This window comes from Polyodon spathula, chromosome 10 (assembly GCF_017654505.1).
Source record: "Polyodon spathula isolate WHYD16114869_AA chromosome 10, ASM1765450v1, whole genome shotgun sequence".
Classification (NCBI taxonomy): Eukaryota; Metazoa; Chordata; class Actinopteri; order Acipenseriformes; family Polyodontidae; genus Polyodon; species Polyodon spathula.
In genome coordinates, this window is record NC_054543.1 from 39,754,103 (window position 1) to 39,781,211 (window position 27,109).

General features: G+C 35.6%; 1 protein-coding gene and 1 non-coding gene across 2 annotated transcripts in view; both read left to right on the forward strand.

Annotated features, from left to right (window-relative positions):
- Positions 1-813: 813 nt before the first annotated feature.
- LOC121322524 lies at positions 814-919 on the forward strand. The gene has a single exon (XR_005951042.1). It is a non-coding gene; the product is annotated as a U6 spliceosomal RNA (small nuclear RNA).
- An 8,051-nt stretch (positions 920-8,970) lies between these two features.
- Positions 8,971-27,109, forward strand: part of LOC121322304 (kalirin-like) — a 152,184-nt gene continuing 134,045 nt past the window's right edge. Inside the window, 1 exon segment of the mRNA XM_041262089.1 lies at positions 8,971-9,650. Coding sequence (XP_041118023.1) covers positions 9,584-9,650 — 67 coding nt within the window. The 5' untranslated portion in view covers positions 8,971-9,583.

The following is a 27,109-nucleotide window of genomic DNA, read 5'->3' on the forward strand; positions in this document are numbered from 1 at the left end:
AAAAAAAAAAAAAAAAAAAAAAAAAAAAAAAAAAAAAAAACAGTGCTTCACTTTATCTATTTATTTATTTATTTATTACTAAACGGAAATAACCTTGCAAACCTTTAAACCAAACAACATATAGCAATTCTTACGTTCCTTTTATATAATTGGTCAGTAGGACGACGCTTTGACAACACTAACTGTTTACTTGTATTCTGTAAAATCACTGCAGTTGTAGTTTGTACTGCACATGCGCTGTGAAACGCGTGTCAGTCAATCGGATGGTGGTTGTTAGGCACATACAGTACATCATTATCGTGATAAAACTGATACCGCGTCTCCTTTCTAGTGGTGTCCTGACACAAAACAGTACAAAGGTAGATACGATACATTACAACAATCTGAAGTACAAACAAAACAACAACTAATATACAGGATGATATTCAAGACAGGGCTAGACAAAGTTAAAAATAAATAAAAAAACTAGTGTTGGCAGGTACACTTATTTCAGTACAAATGTGATGGGCCAATTTTTCAAAGCTGGTGCAGGTTTAGATGTAAACCCAAGCTTAAATATAACTTGCATAGACTACAGGGATGGGATGGAAATAACACTCCTATTGCATAGCATTTGCATCCATTGCAGGTTTTAATGAGCTTGATTAGCAACAGTGTGTTATAGGTAATCACAAGCTCATGCATGTCTGATTAAATTTCTAGTAAAGGAATGGATCAAACTGCTATGCAACGGGAGTCATCTTTCCATTACTGGATTAAAATATATCTGGCTGCCGCGTCCATGTGGAGGACCAATAACAACAACAATAGTACGTGTTCGCTTCGGCAGCACATTTTAAAAAATTGATTTGATGCAGAGAAGGTTAGCATGGCCACCGCGTCGGGTTGACACGCAACTCGTGAAACGACTACTATTAATAATAAATAAGCAACTACAGTATAATCCTCTCCAAACCTTTCGGAGAACGGGGTTTTGTATACGGTATAAGTCAGAAGCTTTTGCAGCATGGTAGTTGATTGAGAACGAGTCGATTCATCAACGGCCGATCTGAAACTATGGAGGCCGATTTTCCGAACCCATTTGTTGGTACATCAATTGATACAAGTATATGGGATATGTCTGCTACTTGTATAATGATGAATGCATATTTTAACAGTCGAATTGAAATATTTTGTATTTGTGTTGCATTGGTGTTTCTACCGTTCTTTGTACTGATTGTTCACTTTAAATATTAAGTTTGTAACATTACAAAATAAAGTTAAATTATATTGAGAAGAATTTAGAACTCTAGATAGAGGATAACATTATGGAACTTGATGGCTTTTAACATGCAGTTGTAACTGTTCAGTGCACAGTGTAAATAGTTCGTAACATTACTACTGTTTATAAAAGTAAGGGCATTTATTTAAAAATAAAACTCGACAACATCAATAACTCACCTGCAGCCAGGTTCGGGTTTTAGCATTGACAATGACATGTGTTGGGCAGGGTAGCAATCAATGATAGGGGGAGCAGTGAATATTTTTTTTAATCTTCAGGAACACAATGAAAAGCTGCTTTTCTTTTTAGAAAAAAATAAAATAAAATAGGAGCTCTTTAAAGACAGAAGTGTAGGGTTTGTATATCTGGCCTTGATTTAAAAGGGTGCACCATAGCTGGCCTATGGTCTGTGATATTAAAAAACACAATTGTTTCCTTGTTTTCATCAAGTTTATTCAAATGAAAGAAAGACAACAGGTGCTTAACAACATCTTACAACAGCATGTAAAAGTGATTTTATCCTGATGAGTTCATGGTCTTCTAAGTTGCTGACCTTGGATAAGAATTACCCCAATCGCATTCTTGGATTGTTGACAAAATCTCTCACATAAACTAACCCTTCAGTGCCAACACTATTGAAAATGGAAGACAAAACAGTTATATATATATATATATATAGTTATATAATTATATATATATAGATATATATATATATATATATATATATATATATATATCATTGCAATACTAGTAAAAACTAATCTGTATAAAGATTGTTTTCTGTGCATTAGTTATTGTGTGATGGAAGTATTTTACTTACACTTCCTCCTCCAAATAAGTTAATGCACGGTCAATGTGCCCCTGAGAAATCTCTCCATCAATGTCTGCTAAGTAAGTATAAAGAAACCTAAAAAGGTGGTAAGGAATACAGGCTTCTTCGCTTGGGCAGTTAGGATCCGAGGTCAGTATGCAACAGGCATATTTAATGGCATTTGTAATAGTCTGTTGAAAAAGTCAAATGAGAAAAAAATAAGATGTGGTTAAAAAGCAAGACGAACATACTTGTATAACATTCTCAGAAACAAAGTTATGTTTTTTTTTTTCATATTGGATTTATTTCTAACAAATGTATATTTATAGAGCAAGTGTCAACACTTCAAGCAAACAACATCCTGTTATGGTTTATGAGATTTGCTCAGATGATTTGTTGCAATTAGGACTGTAAGCAATAAAAAAAAAAAAAAAAAAAAAAAATTGTCACGATTAATCTTGAGATTAAAGTTTTTTTTTTTTAATCTCAGTTAATCTTGGTTTTAGTTGCATATATAATTGATAAAATTACTGCATCCATCTCATTTAAGTTTGTTTTATTACTGATGCTATTATTATTATTATTATTATTATTATTATTATTATTATTATTATTATTAAAACAACCCAGCATAAAAACCCTGTTTTCATATTTCTGTATTTTCTATAGTTTTATATTTATTTACAATGTAGCATTGTTGTTAAATTGTTTGAACCAACTGCTAAATCACAGTCAGCTTATTACCCACCTGAATGCATTTACAACTATCAGTTTCCTTTACTCATAAACTGATGTTTTTCATTGACATTTAAATAATAAGAATAATAATTTTACATGATCTTTTATTAATAACTTGAAATTTCCTAAATAAAACAAAGCATTCACCAAGTAATGGCTATATCCTCCATAATTGAAAATAATATTGGTTAAATTTGGTTATTGAAATAAAACAAAGCTATGTTAACTGGTCTGCAGTCTGTAGCTGTCCAACAGCACTGGTTACAGTATCATACTTAGCTTGATTCATGGGTTCCAGCGATCCTGAATTTCTAAGAGTACTCTGTCAAAACTGACGGGTTTCATTTGTTGTGTGTTGTTGTTGTCTGTAGCAGACAAAAACTACTAGAGTGTATTTTGAGAAGTGAAAGCATGTTTAGCACGCAGGTGGTATGGCAAACTAAATGCTGGAACTCACTTTGACAGTAGATACAGGTAGCCCTCTTTTTGTCCTATGAACCGTCAATGTTTAAAAAATTTTAAAAAAAGTCCTATTCACAAATCCTTCAGTTCGAGTGGTTTTGCTACATAATGCAGTTCTGTAACTAATTTTATATTCAATCAATGAATACACTCATTCAATCCTGGCATGCACTAGTGGTGCCACAGGAAATAAATTACGGTATGTTAAGAAGGACCAGACAGGAGTGCGATTAACATGCGTTAAAATTAATCTCCCAAAGATTTAATCACATAAGTTAACTGCAATTAATTGACAGCCCTATTATTAGCTTAATAATAATTAGTTATTGGCACACTTCAATGGAAGGGGTGTCTACTAATTATCCTCTTCCTGAGGAATTATTATACTTAAATGTTGGAAGTGTCTGTGCTTGTCTGTGTTAAACTGCACCTTTAGAGACTTTTTTCCAAACATGTTAGAGGATAGCCTCCATAGAACATATAAAATCACATTGGACAAGTACAAGTCCATGTTAACAGACAAAAAAGTAAACAATAACAATAATTTTCTAGGCAAAACTTACCCCGCCAAGAGCACTGCAAGCTAAAGCAATACATTTTAGCCAATCAACTTCTTCGCCAAAGTTTCCCACAGTCATGATATCTCTTAAGAGTCCCTCTGATAGATTGAGTTCCATCCACTTTTCTGCAAGTTCCTCTGGGTATACTGAACATCTCGATCCAAACTTAAAAGGAGTATTTGGAAGGTGAAAAAAAAGTAAAAAAAAAATATAGCATTCTTTTTCAGATTTGTATTTTCTGCTGTATTCTGCAATGTATTAATGTGTAAACTGGAATATATGCTTTTACCTGGAAAAATAAAGTTGAAACATGGCCAAGTGATATCTCATAAATGTTTAACACAAAACCCTCTCTCTCTCTCTCTCTCTCTCTCTCTCTCTCTCTCTCTCTCTCTCTCTCTCTCTCTCTCTCTCTCTCTCTCTCGTCTCTATATATATATATATATATATATATATATATATATATATATATATATATATATATAAAACTTAAAATAAGTGTTTGTGACAAAGTGGCTGAGTGGAAGCAGGTGCAGGAGTGATGCAGTGCGTGAAAAAAGAATTGTAATCCGGTTTGGAAATGTTTTATTTTGGAGATTACAGGTCTGGCAACCAAACAATAATTCACCGGAAATACACACCAATGTATACAGCATGGGGTTTATAACAAGAACAGACAGTCTCAAATAATAAACGATATCTGCCCCATAATACTACAGTTCTGGGTTTGTGCAGTTGTGCTCGTGGTGGGTGATAGAGGTTTATATTTGTGACAATGGTGCAGTGTTGTCCGGTTTAGTGCTGGCCCTTGGCGACAGCTCCGGAACTGTGTTAAATGTCTAATAACATACAAGACAAGACAATTACAAACAAACAAAACAACACTCATGATTTTACTCTCTGTGGTTAGTTTTACTGTCCTTCTCGGTTCTACTCACATTAAGCCAAAATGAAGGAACAGATTACGATTCTCCGTCCCCTTTTATGCTGTCACACATGACCCCTTGGTAAACGAGTACAACCGCCTCTAATCTGCGGCTGCCACGTCGTTTCCCTTCCGGGTCAATGCATTATTGCAATGGAGTCTCGCCCCCTTCCAGGCTGGCCGACTTCCCTTGAACCCTGGGAAAGAACTGTCAGACCAACCTGTCCAAGGAACTGTTCTCGCTGCTTAGTGCCCTCACAGGTCAGGAGGGAGATTTACAACCAAGAATCATTGTATTTCTGTCACAGTGTTCGATGAGGTAAACATTCTAATAAATTGGAAAACATCTAGACAATTTTTGCTGTTAAATGGTCTCTGCATTCAATGTGGTATTTTGGCATGTGACCCACAACCTATTTTCACTGTGGCAAAACATGGAGAAGCATAACTGGGTGCCTGCACATCCAGCTTTTCTGTCAGCACAACATTAACCAATGGTTCCATCAAGACATTTCCCCTGGGTGTTTCTTGGAATAGCAACATTTGCAGAAAAGCACTGCTACTAAGCACAACCCGTTTGCAATTAGGCCACATGAATGAAATGTATTGTCACAAGAAAAAGACTTGTAACTGGCCCAAATCACACTGGACAAGACACACCTGATGCCATAAGAAAAATACACTGGAGTGGGCTTCGGTAGCAGACCATTGAAATGTTTTGACAAGTCAGTATATTATGTGACACTGTTGTGTTAATGTAATTGCACCACTCCTAGCTCCATTCCTAGCTTTGCACAACTGTTCCTGGAGTTTGAATGGTGTGACATAAGTTTCATCATAATTGGATAACCATTACTGTATGTCCCTTTTTGGGATATTCACTCCACCTTTGATGGTAGATCCCAGAAACTGATCATATATAAGCTAATCAAAATGTAAAATGCTCAATGTCTGTAATTTGTAACTGCTGCTATAACTGCAGTTATTGGTGAAGCTGCCACCAGTAATATGTATAATCCTGTGAATTGAACCATGTGTACAAGTGGCTATCCTGGACACAATTCAAATAAAACCTACCTTTTCATGAAGGGTTTTTAGATGATCTATTGAAAACTCGGCATGGCTTGTTGGTACAAGTATTTCCGATTTTGTTGGTAGAGGCTGTCCATTGGCTAAAGCAGTAAAGTACCTGCCAAAGTTAAATAGATAAGTAGCAGCAGAGACTACAATAATATTTCACACATTCTTTTCTTGGTCTGTTTATTGGGTTCAATTTTGTAAACACTTTAGTACCTGTGCAACTTCAGGTACATTTTGGTCAATCTGAACTCTATAGTTAGACCCTCTTGATTCCATGCCAGCCCAGGCAACTTCAGGCACTAAAGCCCAGTTAATTCAATACTGAACAGTGTGCTGCATTTCCTGGTTCATTTCAGCTATAGCTGCCCTACTATACATATTTTCTCAAGATTAATAGACACCCTTTTTTATTTCACGTTTTGTTCATATTGTAATATTGCAAGAGTTTAAGTAACTTACATAGCAGACCAATGGACAATGTCTGCTGGTTGAGTCCTAATAGCAGCTTTTGTAAAAGCTTTCAGGATTTCTGGCAGTTCCTCGGGGACGGTGACCTGTTTACCTGGTGGAGGCATTTTCTCTCCAAATCTATAAAAACACACAGAAAAGAACAATAAGGCTTACAGGACTTGCATTTAACAATACACTACATACTACTATTTGTTTTCCTTATATCCTGTTCTTAAAATTGTTGTGTGTTCTTGCATAAAATCAAAGGTGTACTATTGATATTGAGATGGGGATTTCAGTATTAACAAAACAATTGTATTTGTATTGGAAAGGATTTCCATTATATTATTATACAAATTAAAATATAGTCTACAGGCGTTTAAATTAATATTAAGACAATTATGACACAATTTGCTCTATATATGTTAAAATACAACCATGCTAACCAAGGCAAGGAAAAGATTAATAACAAATCTTTAATTTAAAAAAAAAAAAAAAACGAGGTGCAGCTAATAACATTTGAGCAGAAAAAAAAAACATGACCTTTTGGTGTGGAGTACCATGTGGAGTACCGACAACACTGTAGCCCTACCTTCGTAGTTTCTGAACTTTGCCCCTGCTTTTGTAGTTGTTTCAGATCAGTCTATTTTACTGGTTAAGCGTATTGTTATAACCAGGAGTGCTGTACTTGCTACTGCTAAGGTTTTCAGCAGCAAATTGTGGTTTCCATGTAATCATATGACGACATGTATGACTGTCATTGTGAGGTAGCTATGACCAAATATTGCTATCATATATTATTCACACATTCTGTCTATGGCCTGTATAACTTTTAAATATACATACACTTTGACATAACAGGGAGTATCTCTGTGGACCAATCTCGCATCTTCTAATAAATATATATTCTCTTATTGCTCTTAATTGGGCATCACCATTTTGTGAACAGGCAGTGGACAAATGTTTGGTCTATTCATTTAACGCGGCCGCAGAGTTTGCCTTTTTTTGCGGTGACAAAACAATAAATGGCATAGCACTAAGAAATAATTTTATTTGCACGGTCTTACATTTGCATTTCATATCTGCCCCGTGAGCTTGTATTCTAAACCTGTAGGGCTCTACCGTTTTTTGATCAGACGATCAAGAGCTATTTTGATCAGACGCGCTTGACGGAAAAAACCGAACACTTTCTATGAATTTCCAGGACCTTAGATCAATCAATCTTTATTTTATATAGGGCCTTTCCTAGTAAACCACCATCACAAAAGCGCTTTACAAGATGCAGTAACAACAAGAAAATCCATAATACTTCAAATACAGAGAAACCAACGGCTCGCTTCAGGGAACCCAGGCTGCGCAGTCAGACACTGATTGCTGTCCAAATAAAGATTGGTCCAAATGTAAATCAGCAATTATATGTACTTAATAAGTGGACATGTTATCTCCACCGTTGGTGCTACCTGAGTATTGATGTGCAACCGTGTTACAGCATTTGTTCACAGGTAAGAGACATTGTCTACGTCCATGTTAATAGTAGTTTCTCAAAAGTAACAGGTTGCTTAGATATAAAACAAGGGGATTGTGTTACTCTATTATACCATAACTGGTATCAGAAAAAAAGTACCAACAATTAAACAAAATATTTGTGGGGTTATAATTCAGCAGATGCACGCAATATTTAGTCATATATTGGGTCTTCAATACAAACATATCGTTTTGTTATCAGCTTGTGTGATTCATTATTTTGTCCTTTCAATTAATACATCACAACAGATAAAACAATTGTGTAGGTGCATGACATACAGTGTAAACACATATCTCAATTGTGCGACTTCAGACAAAATGAAGACAAAAAAATATAATGTATAATATTAATAAGTATATTACTATAGCTGATATCACTACCAGTTATAATAATGCACCACATGTCATTCCAAATAGTTGGCGCTAGAGGGCAGCAGAGTACAACAACTGAAGAATAAGGCAGGCTGAGCATTGCAAGTGTAGTGATATGACAAGAAAAGCAGAGCTGTGTGCCCATAAGGATGCAGCGATTGTAATAAATGGCTGTTGGCCGGACATATGCAGGAAATTCATACAGGTTTCTGAGAATCTTGGGAATCCAGAGTATGACAACTGGGCCAGAGAGCTGGTTTCAGCATAACACCAAAACACGTGTGTCTGCGTGAATTCACTGAGATAAAGAAAATGATTAACGTATAGTAAATTAAGTAAGATTTGACAGGTCCATGTCAAAATTTCATCAACCTGTGGATGAATAATTGTGGGATTGTGCTCACAATAATCACACAATCACCTACATACTGTCATTTGTGTACTAGGGATTCGCTAGCCAGCGGTGCGTTCAAAGCTGGTGTAGGAAATGACAAAGCCGGGTGGACTAGTTATGTTTCCTGACAAAATGAACACAAATAAAAAGCTCTTGAAAATAATAATAATAAAAAAAAAACAATAAACAAAACAAAACAAAAACAGCTTATCCTTTTATATTAACAAACATGTTTAGAAACGCACGCAGCATTGTGTGCTGTGTATTTGTTTGTGGAGGGTGATTGTAAGGGAGTGGTGAGAGGGCGGAGGAGAGGATGATACCCCCCCGCCCACTGACAGACGCAAGCACACACACGCGCGCACATTAAACCAGCTCTCCGCCTTGGTTTGTTAGATGAAGAAATGCTATGAGATTAAACAAGCAAAACCTTTTCACACTGCATAGGCTGGTAATGATCTTTTTTTTTTTCATACAGTAACATTAACTCTGCGATTGTTCAATAGATGAACGTAGGGACAATTTGATTATAGTCTGTATTTTGTTAGGGACCACCTGGAGAAAGAAATCTCTGCTTAGCACCAGCCACTTAAATGCAAATTGTTATGACATCACTGAATCACTACCAACTGCTACGCATCGTGAAGGATCCCTACATTGGTTCTTTATACTATAACTAATTTGGAGCATGCCTCAGTTATATATTGTTAAGGAATATATCTAAACATATTCCTGTTATGTATCATCAGATTGTTCCGTATATATAACTGCATCTCCCTGTGTGTCACATGTGCCGAGGAGCTGCTAGAAAGAGGAGGGTGAAATCGAAACAATAGCGTATTGCAGGGCTGTTCTTTGTAATAACACGGACGGAAACCCACGACTGCAAAACAAACAGCGGCGACAAGGAGCACCAGAATATGGAAGAGATCGTGCGCTGAATTTTGTAATAATCATCCCTGGATATACTTCGCGTTACCTTTTTCTGAAATTAATAGGGGGAAAGATGAATTTGGCAGAAGCAGCTGAGGAAGGGCTGAATGACTCGGACACAGACGCGTTTTTTAAAACAGGTAAGAATATTTTCTGTCAAATCCCATACATAACTGGAAGGAAATGATTTTGCAGCATCCTGTGTAGGCAGCAGCGGTGTATAGATGTTTGTATTGTGTACTGCTGGAAATTCTGTAAGCCCAAAGGGGAAACAGAACATACAGTAAACGAATTCACTGGGATTCCCGCATCACTTTATTAACCTAGCTTTTAGGGTAGTTACATTTCATGGTTTACAAAAATCTTTTGACAGAATACACAATCTATTTGTATCCGTAGTGACGGGGGATGAGGATATGGACTGGGATGTGTCAATACATTGTAGCTGTACGTTGTAGGCTTACTGTACATGTATCTTCATGTGCTTACAGAACATCGTTTCTACATTAAGATTTGGTTCTAATTGGCTGATTTGATTTAGAATCTATGGCTTGGAGAAAAAAAAAAATCAATCACACACGCGCGCACACATACACACACACACACCAACAACAACAACAATGCATTTGTATGTCGCCTATCAATAATTAGCGCAATATCCCCTGCATGTGAATGCCACATTTCCACCGAATCTCATATGAAATGTTTTGTTTTTTGCTGATTTTCACAAATGCAATTGTTTCTTTAATTACTGTATTTGTTACTGCAAATAGCAGATGTTATTCACAAACCCTAAAATGGATGGTAAACACGATTAGGATAGGATGACACCATTTTTTCTGTTGGTCATCCTAATTTTTATTTGCTGCTTGCATTCTGTTGTGCGCCCCCTGCTGGTAGTTATGATTTCACCCTGTTGCGACTGGTTCGTTTAGTTTCTGTACAGTTGTTCAGTCACAAAGATTACGGTATGCCTTCAGTTATGTTTTGACTTAATCCTTTCTTTGTTGAATTATTAGTTAAACTAATAGATCTATTCCAATAAAGCAATCATCAGTACGTAATTAAAAGATGTAAATGCTGGTCAATAATCTTTTTTTAAACTTCAATGTCATCATTGTTAAACAGATTTACTCAAAAGATCCAAACCTTAACTTTATTTAAGCAAACTTTTAGAAACAAAAAGTGAACACCATGCTAGTTCCCTAATAAAATATGTTGAACATTTTGTCACAGTCCTGGACAAAATGTGCTAGACATTCTGGCACACTGCACAACTTCTACTTAGACTTCTAAGGTTTACCATTCTTATGGTGCACCCTTAGAAAAAAAGACTTCCAGGACATTTTATATAGTATATGATTCTCTGCAGCTTTGTCTGGAACCCTACTTGTGTTTGATACCTTCCCAATTTGATTTTCTGTTGTTCAGCATTTAATAGTTCTGTACAGAACCTAAACAAATGTGAATGCCTGTAGAAACCCCTCACACAGACACAGATTGGTTGTTTCCTTGTCTGATCTTTTATTTAAAGGAGTTTTCCAAAAAAAGTGTTTTTTGCAGACTTTCTAAACAGACAACTGTATTGAATTAGTTGCATAAACAGAAAAGATCTTTGTGGCCAAGGATTGTCCATAAAAGGAAAAGTCTAATAAAAAGAATATATCTGAATAGAATTTCAAGTGGGCCAAAATTAATATCAGGTCAAAAAGAATGCCTTTTTGATGAACCGTGCAGTATTTTCTAAATTGTTGATAAATATTTTATCTTTAAAGCCTGACCTTTCTGCTTTCCTTAGACTCAAGGGTATCTCTGGTTTCAAGATAGAAAGTATTCTATCTTGAAACCACCAGACAATTCCACTCACTTGCACTGTTGGCTGTTTGCTGAAAGACAGGGGTCTCCATTCATTATGGTGATTGAAATACCCTGTCACTACAGAGGGTGATCCCTCCATGGCAGAGATGAGACCCAGCGGCAGTGCAGCTCAGAGGAGACCTGGTGCTTCACTGTCTAATATCCTGTGGATGTAAGCAGTAGGACTGATCTATCAATAGTGCAGGGAAAGGACAGTTCTAGAGCAAAAAGGATATTAGGTGTCTGTAAGACATGATTTCAAATTTGACACATGACCTACCTAATTAATGAGCAAATGAGGGTTAATCATTGCATTTCCAGGACTATCATAGTTGGCATTGCCCTCTCTGCATGCAGGGATCACTTTTTGTAGATTTTATTTGGTTTAACATTCAAAGGTATGAGATGCTCACAAAGGAGATTCCATGTTCTTGGTGGCCTTGACGAGAACATTGGCCTTGGCCTTGAATACAGTATACTTACTGATCACCACATATCTGTGTTTGTTTAAATTGTTTTCTGAAAGGAACAGCCTTCTACAGCAGAGCTTCATTTAACAAATGTGAACAATGACAATCATGCTTGACTTGTTTTGCTGCTCACCCCTTCAAATGTAATACCCTGCTGTTACACAACTGGGCTGGTATCATGGTATTCTGCAAATCCATTATTTTACCTTTGAGAAATAACACTACATTATTAAGTGGAACAGTTACACTTCTGTGAGCTTTTTCACAAAAGAGACTTGCATATTTTAATGTATTTTGTTAAAAGGAGCATATGTCTATACAACAGTATAAAATAATACTTTCAGAGCAGATGTATCCCAGAAAGTTCCAACAAGAAATATGTACCAAGATTCTTTAGTAAAGTATTGCAGCACATCATTGTAGTGTCATTTTAGAGAATTTCATATTAAGAATAAAGAAAGCGGCTCAGAGATGGAAAATTCAATTTATTAAAACGTAACTCTACAATTGCTACATTTTAAACGTATGCTCATATTGAATTTACATCTGCTGTAGTTTTCCATGGCACTAGTAGTTTACATTGATACACTGTGACATTCCATATCCTGAGGCAGTGAGGGAAAGAAAAATACATGTTTTCCATGTTTGAACCAAATTCAATACATGTTTATTCTAAGATAGAAAGCGGTCATTCCGTGTCAAATAAACCAAAATCCAAGAAAATCACTGCCTCAAGATTTATATTCTGCTATATTTTGTGTAGTGGAAGAAGGGGGGGGGGGGGGGGGGGGGGGGGGGGGGGGGGGTAATCATACTTGAAACGCATCTCATTTAAAATCTTCTTTATATTTAAAATGTCAGTAGCCCTATGAATGCTTCTCTTCAGCCAGGTAGGTTTTCTGTAAGTAAGTACCACCGCTTTAAGATCTAAAGTAGAAGAAATGTCACTTTGAAATTGCTAAGGTGTGCTCATTTAACTGACTTTCTGCATGCAGCTCCGATACTGTCTGCTTACTTTACTGTCTGCTTTAATGACCCCACAAAAAGACTTCAGGATGAAAGTATTGAAAATGACACCATCTTTGAAGGGTTAAAACCACTTGTGGGACAAGCTTTGGTGGTCTTATAGATGACGATTTGAAGGACTTGTTGTAAAATAATTGACTTGGTAATCTGTCTACTTCACAGTTTAGTAAATGTAGAAAAATGAACAACACACATCTATGTTGTTTGGGGTTATATTGTACAATATTAGCAAATAGTTTGAGTTTAAACAAAGATAAACCATAAAACATGTATAAATAAATAAACCCATAAAACTAAAACCATAAAATGCCTAAGCTTTGCTTCTTTTGTTAATGTGAGATTTAAGACTGTGTAGTACAACAGTGACATGCACACATCAAAGCCTGCACTTCTTAAGCAATCATACTTTGAGAAGCAAACCACTACAATATAGATTTCATCTGTCAGTAAATGTTTACATACCAGTAATATATGTGCACAACAATAATGGTTTCTGAATGTCAACTATATTACTTACCCACTAAGAGTAGGCATTTCAATGAAAAGAGAATATGCCATCTTATATGTTACTGAACACAACTGAATATCCCTTTATGTAGTCTTTATATTGCATTTGTTTTCCACAATGAAATGACTGTCACTAATCTAGCTAATAACTACAAATGATTGGCAGCAGCAGGTTTGTGGATCAATATCAGGAGTACTGGAGTTTAGCTAGAAATAGTTCCTGTTGGCTGAAATACAGTAGTCGGGATGCTGGCAGTACAACTACTTCAATTGATTGAGCCTCTCACTCACTGATAGTGTCGCACACAGTCTGTAAAAGGCTTTTGAACAAAAATGAATTCATTACAACAGCGAACCTGTGGTTATAAAAAACAGAATTTGGAATTAAGCAAAGTTTATTTTTAAAACAACAGCTTAATTTCTGGGATGGTTGGTATTAAAGGAGGCTGTTTTTTCAATGTTGGGAGCAGGGGACCATCACAGTAGGAAACATGTATATCGTGCCTATAGAGCAACCAACACAAATGTGCTTTCACACTTTGACTCTTATGCCTTGAGGAACTGTGATATAAATATCTAGTGGCCTCAATTCTGCACATGATACAGTAAATTCAAGCTTAATACTAAAGATCCAAACCATGACAAAATCTGCTGTAAGAACACAATAACTTTGCACTTGGTTGCAATGAAGATTGGTGCAGTCACGGTGTTAGGAGTACAATAATCTAGTTTGTTGAATCTTTTTAAGTTTAAAAGCAGCTTAGTTCAGGTTTCAACCATTAATGTTGCTCACCACAACTAGCACATGGTCACGTGCTCTTGCAGTTTGTAACACAGAGGAGGCAGCTAATGTTTCTTCTGACTAGCGTTTGGAGGAATCAAAATGATCTGTAGGCTCAATTTAAAATAGTGGTCTGGAAACCAAGTAAAGTGTGCTTAAAATGTTTCCATTGATAGTGGGAAGGGGTTTTAGAAAAAAAAAAAAAAAAAAAAAAATATATATATATATATATATATATATATATATATATATATATATATATATATATATATATATATATAGTTCACAAAAAGACAAAATAATGTTTATTAGTGCAAATTTCACTATTGCAGATTTGTTTACATTTCTTGTGATTACTAGGCTCCATTTAAAATATGGTTTGGCATCTATCCCACATCACAGGAGGACCTCTGGTACCCTGCTGGCTAATCACACATGGCGGCTATACTCTGTGTAACATCATGAATTGAGAACAATGGGGTGTGATTCTTGATTGTCAGATGGAAAAACTGCCCTGCTGATGGGATGTCGTTGTCTGCACTGATGGGAGTGTGGTGCATTTGTATAGCAATACAGGCATGGCAGATGGCTAATTGGACAAGATGAACCTCTAGTGTAAAAGGGAGAGTAAAAGAAGATTTGCAGGCATTATTGAATCATGATCTGACATGGAAAATGAAGGAAGTGCCCTTAAAAGCAGCAGGCTTGTTCTTTTTTCATATCTGAACATATGCCACTTAAAGAATAATTGTTTGTTTGTCTGTGAGGATAGATGGGAACTCATTAGCTGAAATAATCATCTCATCACCAAACAAAAGTGTAAAGGGAAACAACGAATAATGCTGAATTCTAAGTTGATCTTGATCTCATGTTAGACACATTTTTTTTTTGTATTTCATTTTATTTAAGCCAGTAACAGATGTGTTACATACTGTATATAAAATAAACACATGTTTCTGAAAATGACGCAGATCTTTTTATTTATTTATTTATTTATTTATACTACTGTTCATTTGCAATTCCACTAACAAAGTAGGATCAGAGCTTTATCTGTCGCATATATATAAATTACACTATCTAACGATGAGTTTGTTGAACAAATCTTGCCAATTCTTACAGGCTTTTAGCCCTCAGGGTGTAAAACTTACATTGAACAATATGTGGTATCACAGATTGCCAAAAACCCACACACATATTCAGCAGCTACACTAAGTATGTTGTGTATTTTAATAAAACCCAGTAATGTTCCATACAGTAGTAAAACAGCCTTTTATTTTTCTCTCAAAAACGATTTCTTTAAAACATATTCACTCTGTTGTGTCCAATATAGTACTGCTTATCAACCGAGTGTCATAAATTGTTACAAGTACTAGGCTTCTATAAAATATGAATACACCTTGATGTATGAGGGTCGAAAGGTTCCTCCAAATTGGACAACTTAAATAAAAGCTTGAAGACACTGGTTAGGTATATTTGGAGTTTATACTGGAAACTGTATGTGTAAAGACGATTAGTACATTTTTAAAGCCAGCTTTGAGTAACACCTGCTTAGCACTATTACATCTTTCTTACTGTCTTTAGTGACAAGTGTTAAGTGGATCACCTATTCTGCCAGTTTCTCTAACCCACACAATCCTTTTTAAGTCTTAAGAAGTCTCCTTGGAACTGGGTGTGTTTCTTTTCGAGCTTCAGTATGCAGAACCTTGTCTAATGAAATCCGATAACCTTTGGAATAAACAGATTAGTTCCAGTGCAGTAATGCTAACTGGTCTAAGAGCTTACAAGGTGACTTTGGAGTATTCCTGTTTACATATTGTATGTAATGCCAGTGCAGGTTTTATAAGTGTTGTGACTTTTTATCCTTATTGAAAACTATGGATCCAGCCTGCTTTATTTTAACAGAATTGATTTTGGAAAGTAATTGAAAGTTCAAACAAAATATAAACATGGTTAGTTTTATCACCATTAACAGTGTATACAAATACTGGACACCCTTTTCATCTTCTGACATATTTGTATTCTTTGCTTGTATTTTATACTTCAACTTGAAATATGTTGTTCGAAGTCACTCAAATGGTTTGGCTGCAATAAGTCCATGTGAACTACAGCAAGGGTGCCAGGTTGCAGATGTTTGTCTAAAATGTGAATTAAAACAAGCAAATAACCAGCAGATTGTCAGGACAGTTAAAGGGCAACAGTAATACTCTTGATCCATCTACTGCGGTGCAACACAATGAATTTCTTACGTTGAATTGGTTATCACTTCTTTACGAAAGGTAGAACATACATGTATGTTGGTAATTAGGCTCATGCAGTCCACACTACTGAGAGTCTGCTTTCTGTCTGAAGGTGAAAACCGTCCTACCACTTAGCTGAAATCTCAGCATATACAGTTGATTCAGGAGTAAGTAAACTATGGAATATCAGTAGTTAACTGCGTGTTTCACTTTGTGAATATATGTACATGCATACATGGAATTTGGATACCATAAAGTTAGATAAATCCACTTTCCAGGGTGTCCTTCCTTTAGTGACTTGTGTAGATTCCTTCTCTCCAGTCAGATGTACAGTATTTATGGCATCATTCCTTTGGAATGTACTCCAGACTTGAACATTTCTTTCTATATTTAAATCATTTTCTTTAGTTTTCAGCCTCATGTAATTAACCATTACTCATTAAACGAGTCATCCCATATTTTTTGGTTACTAATTACCTCAGACATTTTGATCAGTAAATACTTTTGGCCTACAGACTCATCCATAACTATGGTTAAAGACTTTACTCCTTAATTAATTGCTAAACCCTATCAGTAAAACTTTACTTTTGTTAGTAATCCCAAAATAAATAAATTAAATATAATGTGTTTAATCTGTTGAGTGAGAATCATGATGCATTTGTTTCTGTTTAGCCTTAAATAGCACTTTAAAAAGAGTGCTGACATGGTTAAACCTCCTTATTGATTTGTATCCATACAGTATCATATTGAATGCTATGCAAGACTTCAATGGCTGTATATTATTTATGACGGCCAATATGTAAATCAGTGCAGTGGAAAATGAGGGTAGCACTGTACAATTAAACCATCATTACAAATAAACAATTGTTATAAACCATGTTCTACCAGAGCATCAGTGTAGATCTAATCCCTATAATAATAATAATAATAATAATAATAATAATAATAATAATAATAATAATAATAATAGAACAACATGCAGGCAACATTCGTACCAGTGGTCGAATCTTCTTGCTATTTTTTCCAAATTCATGTAACACTATACTAGATGAGCATGAGCCCATAAGATAATGATCACATTTTCAAAAAATTTGAAATGTGCACATTTTATTTACTAACAGTGGTTTCTCAGCTTTGCTCTTGTAATTTAGAAATCGACATGTTTAGACTTTGAATCCCTTTGGGTATTGTGTGCAGTGGTTTAGCCAACCCAGACTGGTTTGGCGTGTAGTTTAAATTGTCAGACTGCATTGCATTTCATCTAAGATTTGAGCAAGAAGTGATAAACTAAACAACATTTTTATGAAAACACATTTTTTCTACTTAAAATCAAACATGAAGCAAGACTATCACCATACATGATTTCTGTTGCATCTGCAGTAATGCATTTTAAAACATTTGTCAGTTTTATATTGTGGCAAACAATGTTGTCATGGTAACTGTTTTATTCGGATTTCAATTCTGTCTAGCAAATGTAGTACTATTCTTATTGTATACACATCCTAATAATTAAGCAGTTACAATTTAAAAATATAGTTCAAATATAATACTATTAATCTGGTTGGAAGAGATTCATATTTTGGCGCAATTAATTTCATTTGTAGAAACATTCAGAGTCAGACATTGCAATACGCCATACTGTAAATACAGTAGATATACACTTTACACCCATTAACTGAGATGACTCATCTCAGGTAACCCAGTAGGACCAACATTGTATCAGGCAAAACGTTTTCTTTTGGCCAGAATCGTCTTGACACTATTTCCCCATTTCAAGTACTACACAACATTTTGTGTAGGGTAACACTATTGGTGTATGCTCAGCGGTGTGTCTCCTTGATAAAATATATCTTTTTTTGTATTGAATTCATTGGCCCTATAATGGGACCTGTTAATTTAATAGCTGCACCTGGTTGACTAGATATGTCTGGTAAGATTTTTTTGTGACAGGCTGACCAGAAGACTGGAGATCAAAAAGGTATTATTTGTGACTGGAATGAAAGTGTCTTAACACAATTGCTGTTAATTATTCTAATGCAATAATAATAATATGTTTTCCATATTTTCTGGTTAGTATGTTTAGGATTACCTTAGTATTTAAACAAGATTATTACAGAAGGTACTTTTCTCTTGCTAACTTATTGGTAATTCCAAGCCACCATGTAAGAAGATAAAGTGCCTTGGATGTAGTCATCATTTATACACACGCATGTTCAATTGGGAGACCTGGCCTTCCTCATCATACAGTAAGTGTCATTCATCAGCAGTGAAAAATAAGCCATGTGTGCTCCAACGGCAAATGCTAAAGAGCACACATTACAATGTTTTGCATTGCTTTGCATTCCGAAAAGATGCTTTCCTATGCATGTGGTCTTATATCTTTATGAAGCAGACCCAGGATGTTTCCAAAGCAGCTAAACCTTATTGGATCAGCTTTTGTAATAGGAGTTTTGTCCCAATGCTGATGTATTGCAAGTTTGCTGTAGCCTAGTATCCTCAGTTTCTAAGAGGAACATATTAAAATCAGATGGCATTTAAAACCTGGATTATACAACGGATTAGTCAGTTTATAGATTCAGCAATGGTTACACAGAGCAATTCTTCTGAGCATTTATCAATTGATTTTTGTCCCCTTTCTGGTCTATATCAGAAGAATAACTTATTAAGATATTCTGGACAGAATTGGTAGTTTTCAATAAAAAAAGTATTTCATAAAAACCAAAAGCATCTGAAAAGAGGTGTACAATGCAAGACTTTACTGTATCATGACAAATGGGTACATTAATAATTAATATCAAATAGGAAATTAGTACTTTCACAAATAGCAAACAATGCAATGGAAAAATACATTAAACTGTATGGACAAAAGCTTTTTACTTTAATTTGTCATTAGGACAGCTTTCTTAGAAAGGAAAAAATACATCCAATAAAGTTATTAAACCTGAAATAAGAACACAGACATTTCATCTAGGAGCTTGTAAGTGGTTTTAAGTGGTCTCTTATGAGTTTTAGAATTTGAATTCATTTTTAGATTTTTAAATTAGCTTTGTGAATCATTCTTCTGGACTTTGTTGATGATGAAAATATTCTATGTATTTATTAAAAAAAAAAAAAAAAAAGTTGCATTAAGTATGTTGAGAATCAGTCACCTCGTTTTCATTGTACTTTCCTTAGCCTTCACAAAAAAATATACAAACTACAGTGAGTAAATCTTTCTTCAATGTGTATTTTTAGGTAAGTATAACATTCAATAAACACTTTGAGAGGTATATTCTTAATCTTAAAAATGTCTCAGTATAGGCTTACCTCCACCTCGTATTTCGTCTTCCCTTGGGCCTGAACTCAGTGTGCCCAGGAACCCAGACCTTTCTGGTTAAAGCTTCTCATTTTTTAAAAATGGCAAGACTTCTGTAAATAATTGATGAATGTCGATAACAGATGTGCAGGATATATTTAGCCTCCCATTTAAGCCTAAACCATCAGAGTACACATTTTTTTGTTTAAATGCATGTTTTAAATAGCATTTTGGAGGTACAGCCCTCATTAGTATTGCTAATCACCATCCAAATTAGAACAAATTAGAAAAAAAGAACAAAGCTAATTATATCAACATAAAAGCACCAGTGATAAAACAATGTAGCACAAATGTCTCTGTTATTTCTTGTCTGGGTTTTCTTAAATTAGCAGTGCACATGCACAGCACATTGCAGTATCTCAAGCTCTGTGTCTTTGAACATATCCTCTCAGACATTACTCGTCTTACTCCACTGCCACACAGTCAAGTCCCAGCAAATCTTTTGTTTCTTCTTCATAATTGACACAGGCATGTACAGTATTAGGTACTTTGCTAGTAACATGTATGAGGTGAAACATGTATAATAAAGGCTTTCCAATTGTTTCTTGAATTGCACACATTGTTGTTTTTTTTATTACTGTGATTCATCTCAACCTGTTAAAACATTTACGTCCCTTTGCCTCCTTGTTCTAATGTTTTGTTCTTCCTTGATGTTCTGCATCTCATTGATGCGTGCAGCTGTGAATCAATGCTTCAGATGCCTGGGCACAGACAGTGATTTGCCTATGTTTTATTTATTTATCTTTTTTTAAATCTGAGAGCATGTGGGAGAGGGAGTGTGTTTGCCACAGCAGGAGGATGCAGCTGCTGTATGGAACCTTTCTATATTTAATAATGAATCAGTTTATTCATTATAAATTCATACTTTAAACAATACAAGCAATATTGGTTCATATTGCATTATCAAATCATACACCTTATATATATGTATGTATGTAAAGATTTGTTTAAGAAATAGCATTGTGGGGGCTCCCAAGTGGCGCATCCAGTAAAGGCGCTCTGCATGAGTGCAGGATGCACCCTATAGCCTGGACGTCGCCAGTTCAAGTCTGGGCTATTCCACAGCTGACCATGGACAGGAGTTCCCAGGAGGCAGCCCTCAATTGGCTGAGTGTCGCCAGGTGGAGGATGGTCTAGGTCGGCCACAGTGTCCTCGGCTCACCGTGCACCAGCGACCCCTGTAGTCTGTCTGGGCGCCTGCGGGCTTGCCTGTTAGCTGCCCGGAAGCTGTGCTGTCCTCCTATGCTGTAGCTCCTGGGTGGCTGCATGGTGAATCCATAGTATGTAAAGAAGTGGTCAGCTGACAGCACACACTTCGGAGGACAGCATGTGTTCGTCTTCACTGCTCCCGAGTCAACGCAGGGGTGGTAGCCTAAATAATAATTGGCCATTTCAAATTGGGAGAAAATACAAATAATTGGCAATGACTACATTTTTTAAAATGAAAAAAAACGAAACAGTATTGAAAGTGAAAAGGACTACAACACAGAACATGTGTAACCAACACATAATGAAGAGTGCTGACTGTACAGTAATGAAAGGACTCTTCTCACTTAAACCAATTGTTGTGCTTTTTGCAGTTGCTAATTAGAAAGTGGTAGAAATTATATCCTTATTTATTTTTCTTATTTTTTTTTTTTTGTGGATCGCAAGATCAAAGGGTCTAGTATGGTCTATAAGTGGTTGCTAATTTCCCCTACACACACTTTCCACACTGGTCTGGCTTTTTGCAACATGAAAATTAGACTTTGCTGGAACAGGAAAAATATTTCTTTTAAATTGTGGCATCGGGCATGGAAATGTAAATATTTAAATATTTCTGTGATTCTTTTAAACATATCATTCAGGCTGGCAAATCATATTTTGAACATGTGAGTGTTGTTTTTTTTCATTATTATCAATCAGTCAATCTTTATTTTGTATAACACCTTTCATAGTGGATCACCATCACAAAGTGCTTTACAAGATGCAATAACAGCAAGAAAATCTATAACACTTTAAATACAGAGAAATGCATAATACATGATATACAGTACAGTAAAACAAAAACAAAAAAATACATTAAATACAGTGGAAAGTACATAATACATGATAGTAGAATAACACATGAAATAGTAGCAGCAACACAACAGCTAATAGCAGACATCAGGCTTAAAGAGCATGGAAAGCAAGACAGAACAGGTGGGTCTCAAGAGTTGATTTAAAGCGAACAGGAGTACGAGCATCACGCACCAAAGCTGGGAGAGACTTGCAAAGAGTTGGAGCCATGAAGCTAAATGAGCGTTCTCCAAGGTTGCTTGGGGATAACAAGCAGGCCAGAGTCGGAGGACCTCAGCTTGCTGGCAGGGACATAGCGGGTCAGCAGGTTGAGGAGGTACTCGGGACCTGTGTGATGAAGGACATTGTAGGTGAGCAGGAGAGTTTGGAACATAATCCAGGAAAATAATCCAGCAATATTAAGAGTAAGTATGGACAATAACACTAAAGAACACCAGAAGTTCATACTGCCTGCTTTTATGGCCAGGCAGTCTGCAGACATGACTATTACAGGATACAGATGAAATGCAGTATAACTGATGTTTTCATTTGACACAAGTGTCATTAAACGACCATGATCCTGATGCAGAAAAACTCTCTCTTTCTTTCTCTCTCTTCCCAGTCTGCTTAAATGGTCTAGCAGCTGAGTAACACATTGCTAATTTGTTTAACTTGTGGCCTCACTGTGAAAGCACAGTAGTTCCTAACAGTTTTTATTTGTCACCAGGTTGTTTCAGTATTTTGTACAGTACTTATTACGGATTAAAATCAGGCCTAAAACAGCATAAAACTCAATGCTCCCCATGTCTGCCACTGATCTGGTTGATAGGGCCCTAAAAAGGAAATGAAAGGTAGAGCATGTGAGATATTGTTTTTGGAAAGCAGAGCGAAATCACCAGTGAGGCCTGCAGGAAACAGCCTAATGCAAATCTGCAAGCTGCTATTCAGCTGCTACCTGCCTGGCTTGCACTTGCGCCTGCACTGGCAATTTTTCTTTTCTAGGGTTATTCAAAGGAAAATCTCAGGGGTTTCACTAGTGGTGCAAGTGGCACACTAATTTCGTATCCGATTATCGTATAGACATCAACAATAATCGATGCATTGACGTTTTAATTTTTTTAACAGAAGATCAAATAACCAAATCAACCTAATGCTGTTGTGCATAATAGTTAAACAAAAAGGCACAACTGAGATTCTAATTAGAACACTTCAGATTACATATAAAAAAAAAAGAAATACAAAGGACTTTAGTTTTTAACAACTGTAAAGAATATGCGTGCGTCCGCGTCACATGTCCTTAACGTTGTAATAATAATAAAAAATCGCCTATTTTACTACAAACAAATTCTATCTGAACTATAGTTGTTAACATTTTATGTCCAAAAGCAAAGCAGAACATTTGAATTAATCTCACAAATCTAATTTAATCTCACAAATGACAAATTTAACTATCGTATTAAATTCAGCTTATTTTTATATAATATTGCCATCCAAACACAACATGTTTTGAAACAAATGAAGGTAATCGGTAGATTTAAAGGGTACATAAGGACCTTTTTATTTTATTGTGTTATATGTTCCCATGTGTTGCTACAACTGTTTAAGCAAGGTGTGTGTATTGTTTTATTATTATTATTATTATTATTATTATTATTATTATTATTATTATTATTTATTATTATTATTATTTTTACATTTTGACCACTTTTTTAAACTTTTAAATTGCATTCCCTGCCTCAAGATGGCTTCCCATGTACCTGCATGGACCTCTCAGAACTACATTTCCCATGACCCTCCTGCTCACATGTGTAACTAATATGGATTTACCATGTTTAACTTTGAAACCTTGAGGATTTCAACATGTATTTAATTATTCTTAAAGTAGTTTTTATATAGAATTGCACAATCTTTTCAAATTAAATCACAGACTACAGTATGGCAAATCCATGTGAAGATTTGCAGGCATTTGTGCACATAAGTTCAGCATATGCTATAGACAAAACCCAAAGAAATAGCATACCAGTACTAAGCTCTCCATATTTAACCAAAGCTACCAAATCTAAAGCCTCTATTCTGTTGGCCTTAATTCATTTGCTGACCTACCACCCATATAAACTGTGGATTAGGTTGCGGGTTCAATTAAACAAGAAAGTGTTTTAGTATGACCTGCATTGTTTCCCTATATGGCTCTATTCGATCACATTTCCAGACCCAGACAGCTCCTTATTAAAACAAAAACAAAAAGAAATATATACGGTGTTGATCAATGTCGCCAAGTACAGCTGAATAACGTTTTTTGTGGAATTCACCCCCTAGGTGACGGAACCCATGCTTATGGACTATAAATATTCTCAGACATAAGTAATGTTTAACTGGATTGAAAAAAAAAAAAAGTCAGGGTAATCTGTTTAAACCAGGATTTATTTGAATTCCACTAAGCAGTTTAGTAATACTGTCTCAGCTATTGTTTTAACACAGTAAAGCCACATGGCTGAGTATGATCCATTACTATCTTATTCTGATTGCACATTGACTAATCCTTTTCAATATACATTATCTGGTTATAAAGACTGCCAGTAAGACTCTAAACCTGTGCAGTATTTACATACATGTCCTACACATTACATTTAGTGGAGTTTAGATCACGTTATTAACATGTTATGTTCTGAAACCTTTTCCTTCTACTATTCCCCCTACTCTCTCCTACTATTGGGATTCCATTGTGGTTGGAGATATGCTAGGAAAATAGTGCACAGAGAGGCAAATGAAGGTGCATTCTTTGATTCTGTTTTAAATCTGCTAAATGAATATGAATTGTTCAGTGGAACATGCACAGCTACTGAATATACTAGGAGTCTAAAATTGGTTCTGTGCAGCTGAAAAAACAAAGCCAAGGTACAGTATAGGGTTTCGAAGGATAGACAGCAGACTAAAAAGGAGGTACAATTTGGGTCTCTTGGGATTCATGTTGGCTAGTAATTAATGATGACAATTCTAATTTCAACAAAAAAAAAGGTTTCAGGTTGACAGCAGTAGAAATGTGTACAGTCAGGTCAAAGGAAAAAACGGTTTCCAATTTAGTCAAGTTGTGTTTCCAACATTGCGATTTCAGAATGCCTCTTTTATCATTGGGGAAATAAATATGTAATTGTAAGTGCGCAGAATCGACTTAAAAAATGACTTCAGTTCATGTGTCCAGAGAATACAATAATTACTTTTGGCATTCGTTTTGTTGTAATCCAAGGCCAGCATAACGTAAATAAAACATCATCAATCATCAATATGTCTAATATAATATATATTTTTTTATTTTTCTTAAATACAGATTACTGGTTTTGGAATCAGTTAAAGAGTTACACAGTGACTCCAGTAGCAAAAAGTAAAGAGTTGTATCAGTGTTTTGCAGATGGTTCCAGTCTCAATGGAGCACATACTATGTCAGTACTGGAGATCGCTGTACAGAGCTTCTTCTGTACCTTTCCAAAGCCTAAAACTGGCTATGCTTTCATTTCATTAGACATAAGTCTCTTTGTTTAAGGCACATACAAGAAAGGGTTACCAGAGGATTTCATGTTGAGTGCAATTTCAAAGTTATCTTTACAACATCTACAAGAAAGAAGTTATTGTTAGCAACCCAGTCTGAAGGTCATGGGGTCACATGGGGTCACATGGGCTGATGTAGCCAGAAGTGGGCCTGTGAACTTCAATGCCCACCTGCCATACTGTGAAAAATGACAACTTGAAGTAATCCAGTTATTTTATGTAAGAGTCAACAGAGCTAATCCACTTCTGTTTCATTCTAGTGTATGTGATCTTTCCTCAATTATCACCGTCTTTAATTCCTTCAGAGAAGTTGGTTGTGTACATCTGTTCACCCAATTGGCCAATGGAGTTCTCAATTTTAAGACTGCTTCTTGTGAAAAATCTGCCATTTGTAATCTTCAGTACAGAAGCTATCTACTGTCAGCCGTTTATGAAAGACTATCAGCTTTGCTGTGTCACCCATTATGACTGAAAACAAACCGGTAACACGTTTTACATAAACAGAATTCATGTCAGGGATGCATTTGTATAGCAAATCCATTAGTGAAGTGAGGGAGAGTACATTTACAATAAAGGTTGCACTAAATGCTTCTTTTTTTCTTTTGGTATCACATGTTTAAATCACCATGCTTGATATGCAAAGCAGGAACTGTTCCAATAAGTTCATTTAAAAAGGATACAAAGAAAGATTTGCAAATTGCTCTATCTATCTGTTTACTGTGTGTAGTATGATCCCCTGGAAAAGCGCCAAAGTCATACTGTGCCATACAACTACTCAAACACTCCAGAGGAAATCACAGATTAATTATGAAATGATCTGTTTTAAAATATAACACGTGTCTAATCAGATCAAATGAGAGAAACTTGTTTTCTTTTGGTTAAACACAAGAATTCAAATAGAACATGGCAGGCATGAAACTCAAGGATTCTGTCACGTTCTATTCATGTTTTATGATGTTTATTTGAAGATTGAATCTTGTTCTGTCACTTCAGTCATGGTTGCCCCTGACAACTGCTACTAATGATGACCAGGTCATAACTACCCAGTCTAACTGAACATTCCAAGCACGCGGTAACTCATTTATGTCCCCGTAAAGTATTTCCTGATGGACTCTGAACGCTTCAGGAGATTACAAGAGATAAATTGTTTGGACTTGCAAGTGTTTGTGTGCGTAAGAGATCTTATTTATTTATTAGAATAGCAAGTTTTCTTTTGCAATCTTCTGCAGCATCTAGCTTTTAAAAAAACAAAAACAAAAAACAGTGAAGGCTGGTGGAATCTTAGATTGGTAATGTTATACTTGAATCACGTTTCCTCATTTATAACAGGTTTTTAATGGTCAACAGGGCAGCCCCTTATTTAGAATAATGTTATTGCATTCAATTTCAAAACTAAGAAGGTATTGTGCACTCCAATGGTCATGCATTTATTTGTACAGTAGGTTCATATTTTGGAGTATTGAAGAAGCCAGGCGTGTAATAAAAGACCCTACAAGTTTGAACATCACCCACTTTATTTCAATTTATATTCAATTTTGATATCATATAATTAACTGTAAGTTATTATGCATTTATGTAGCAGTTTACCTCCCCTCTTCAAACAGGTTCAGTTGAAACAGCCTATAGTCTCCACAGCTGAACTATGTATTGCAATTTGGCAAGAGGCATCAAAGGCCTTGGGGACAGAATAATCGAATTGTCCGCTCAGACAACATTCTTGTACCAAACAAGTTGGGTTTCCACATAAAATGAATTATCCTAGTAATATTTAAAATTTTAATATTGT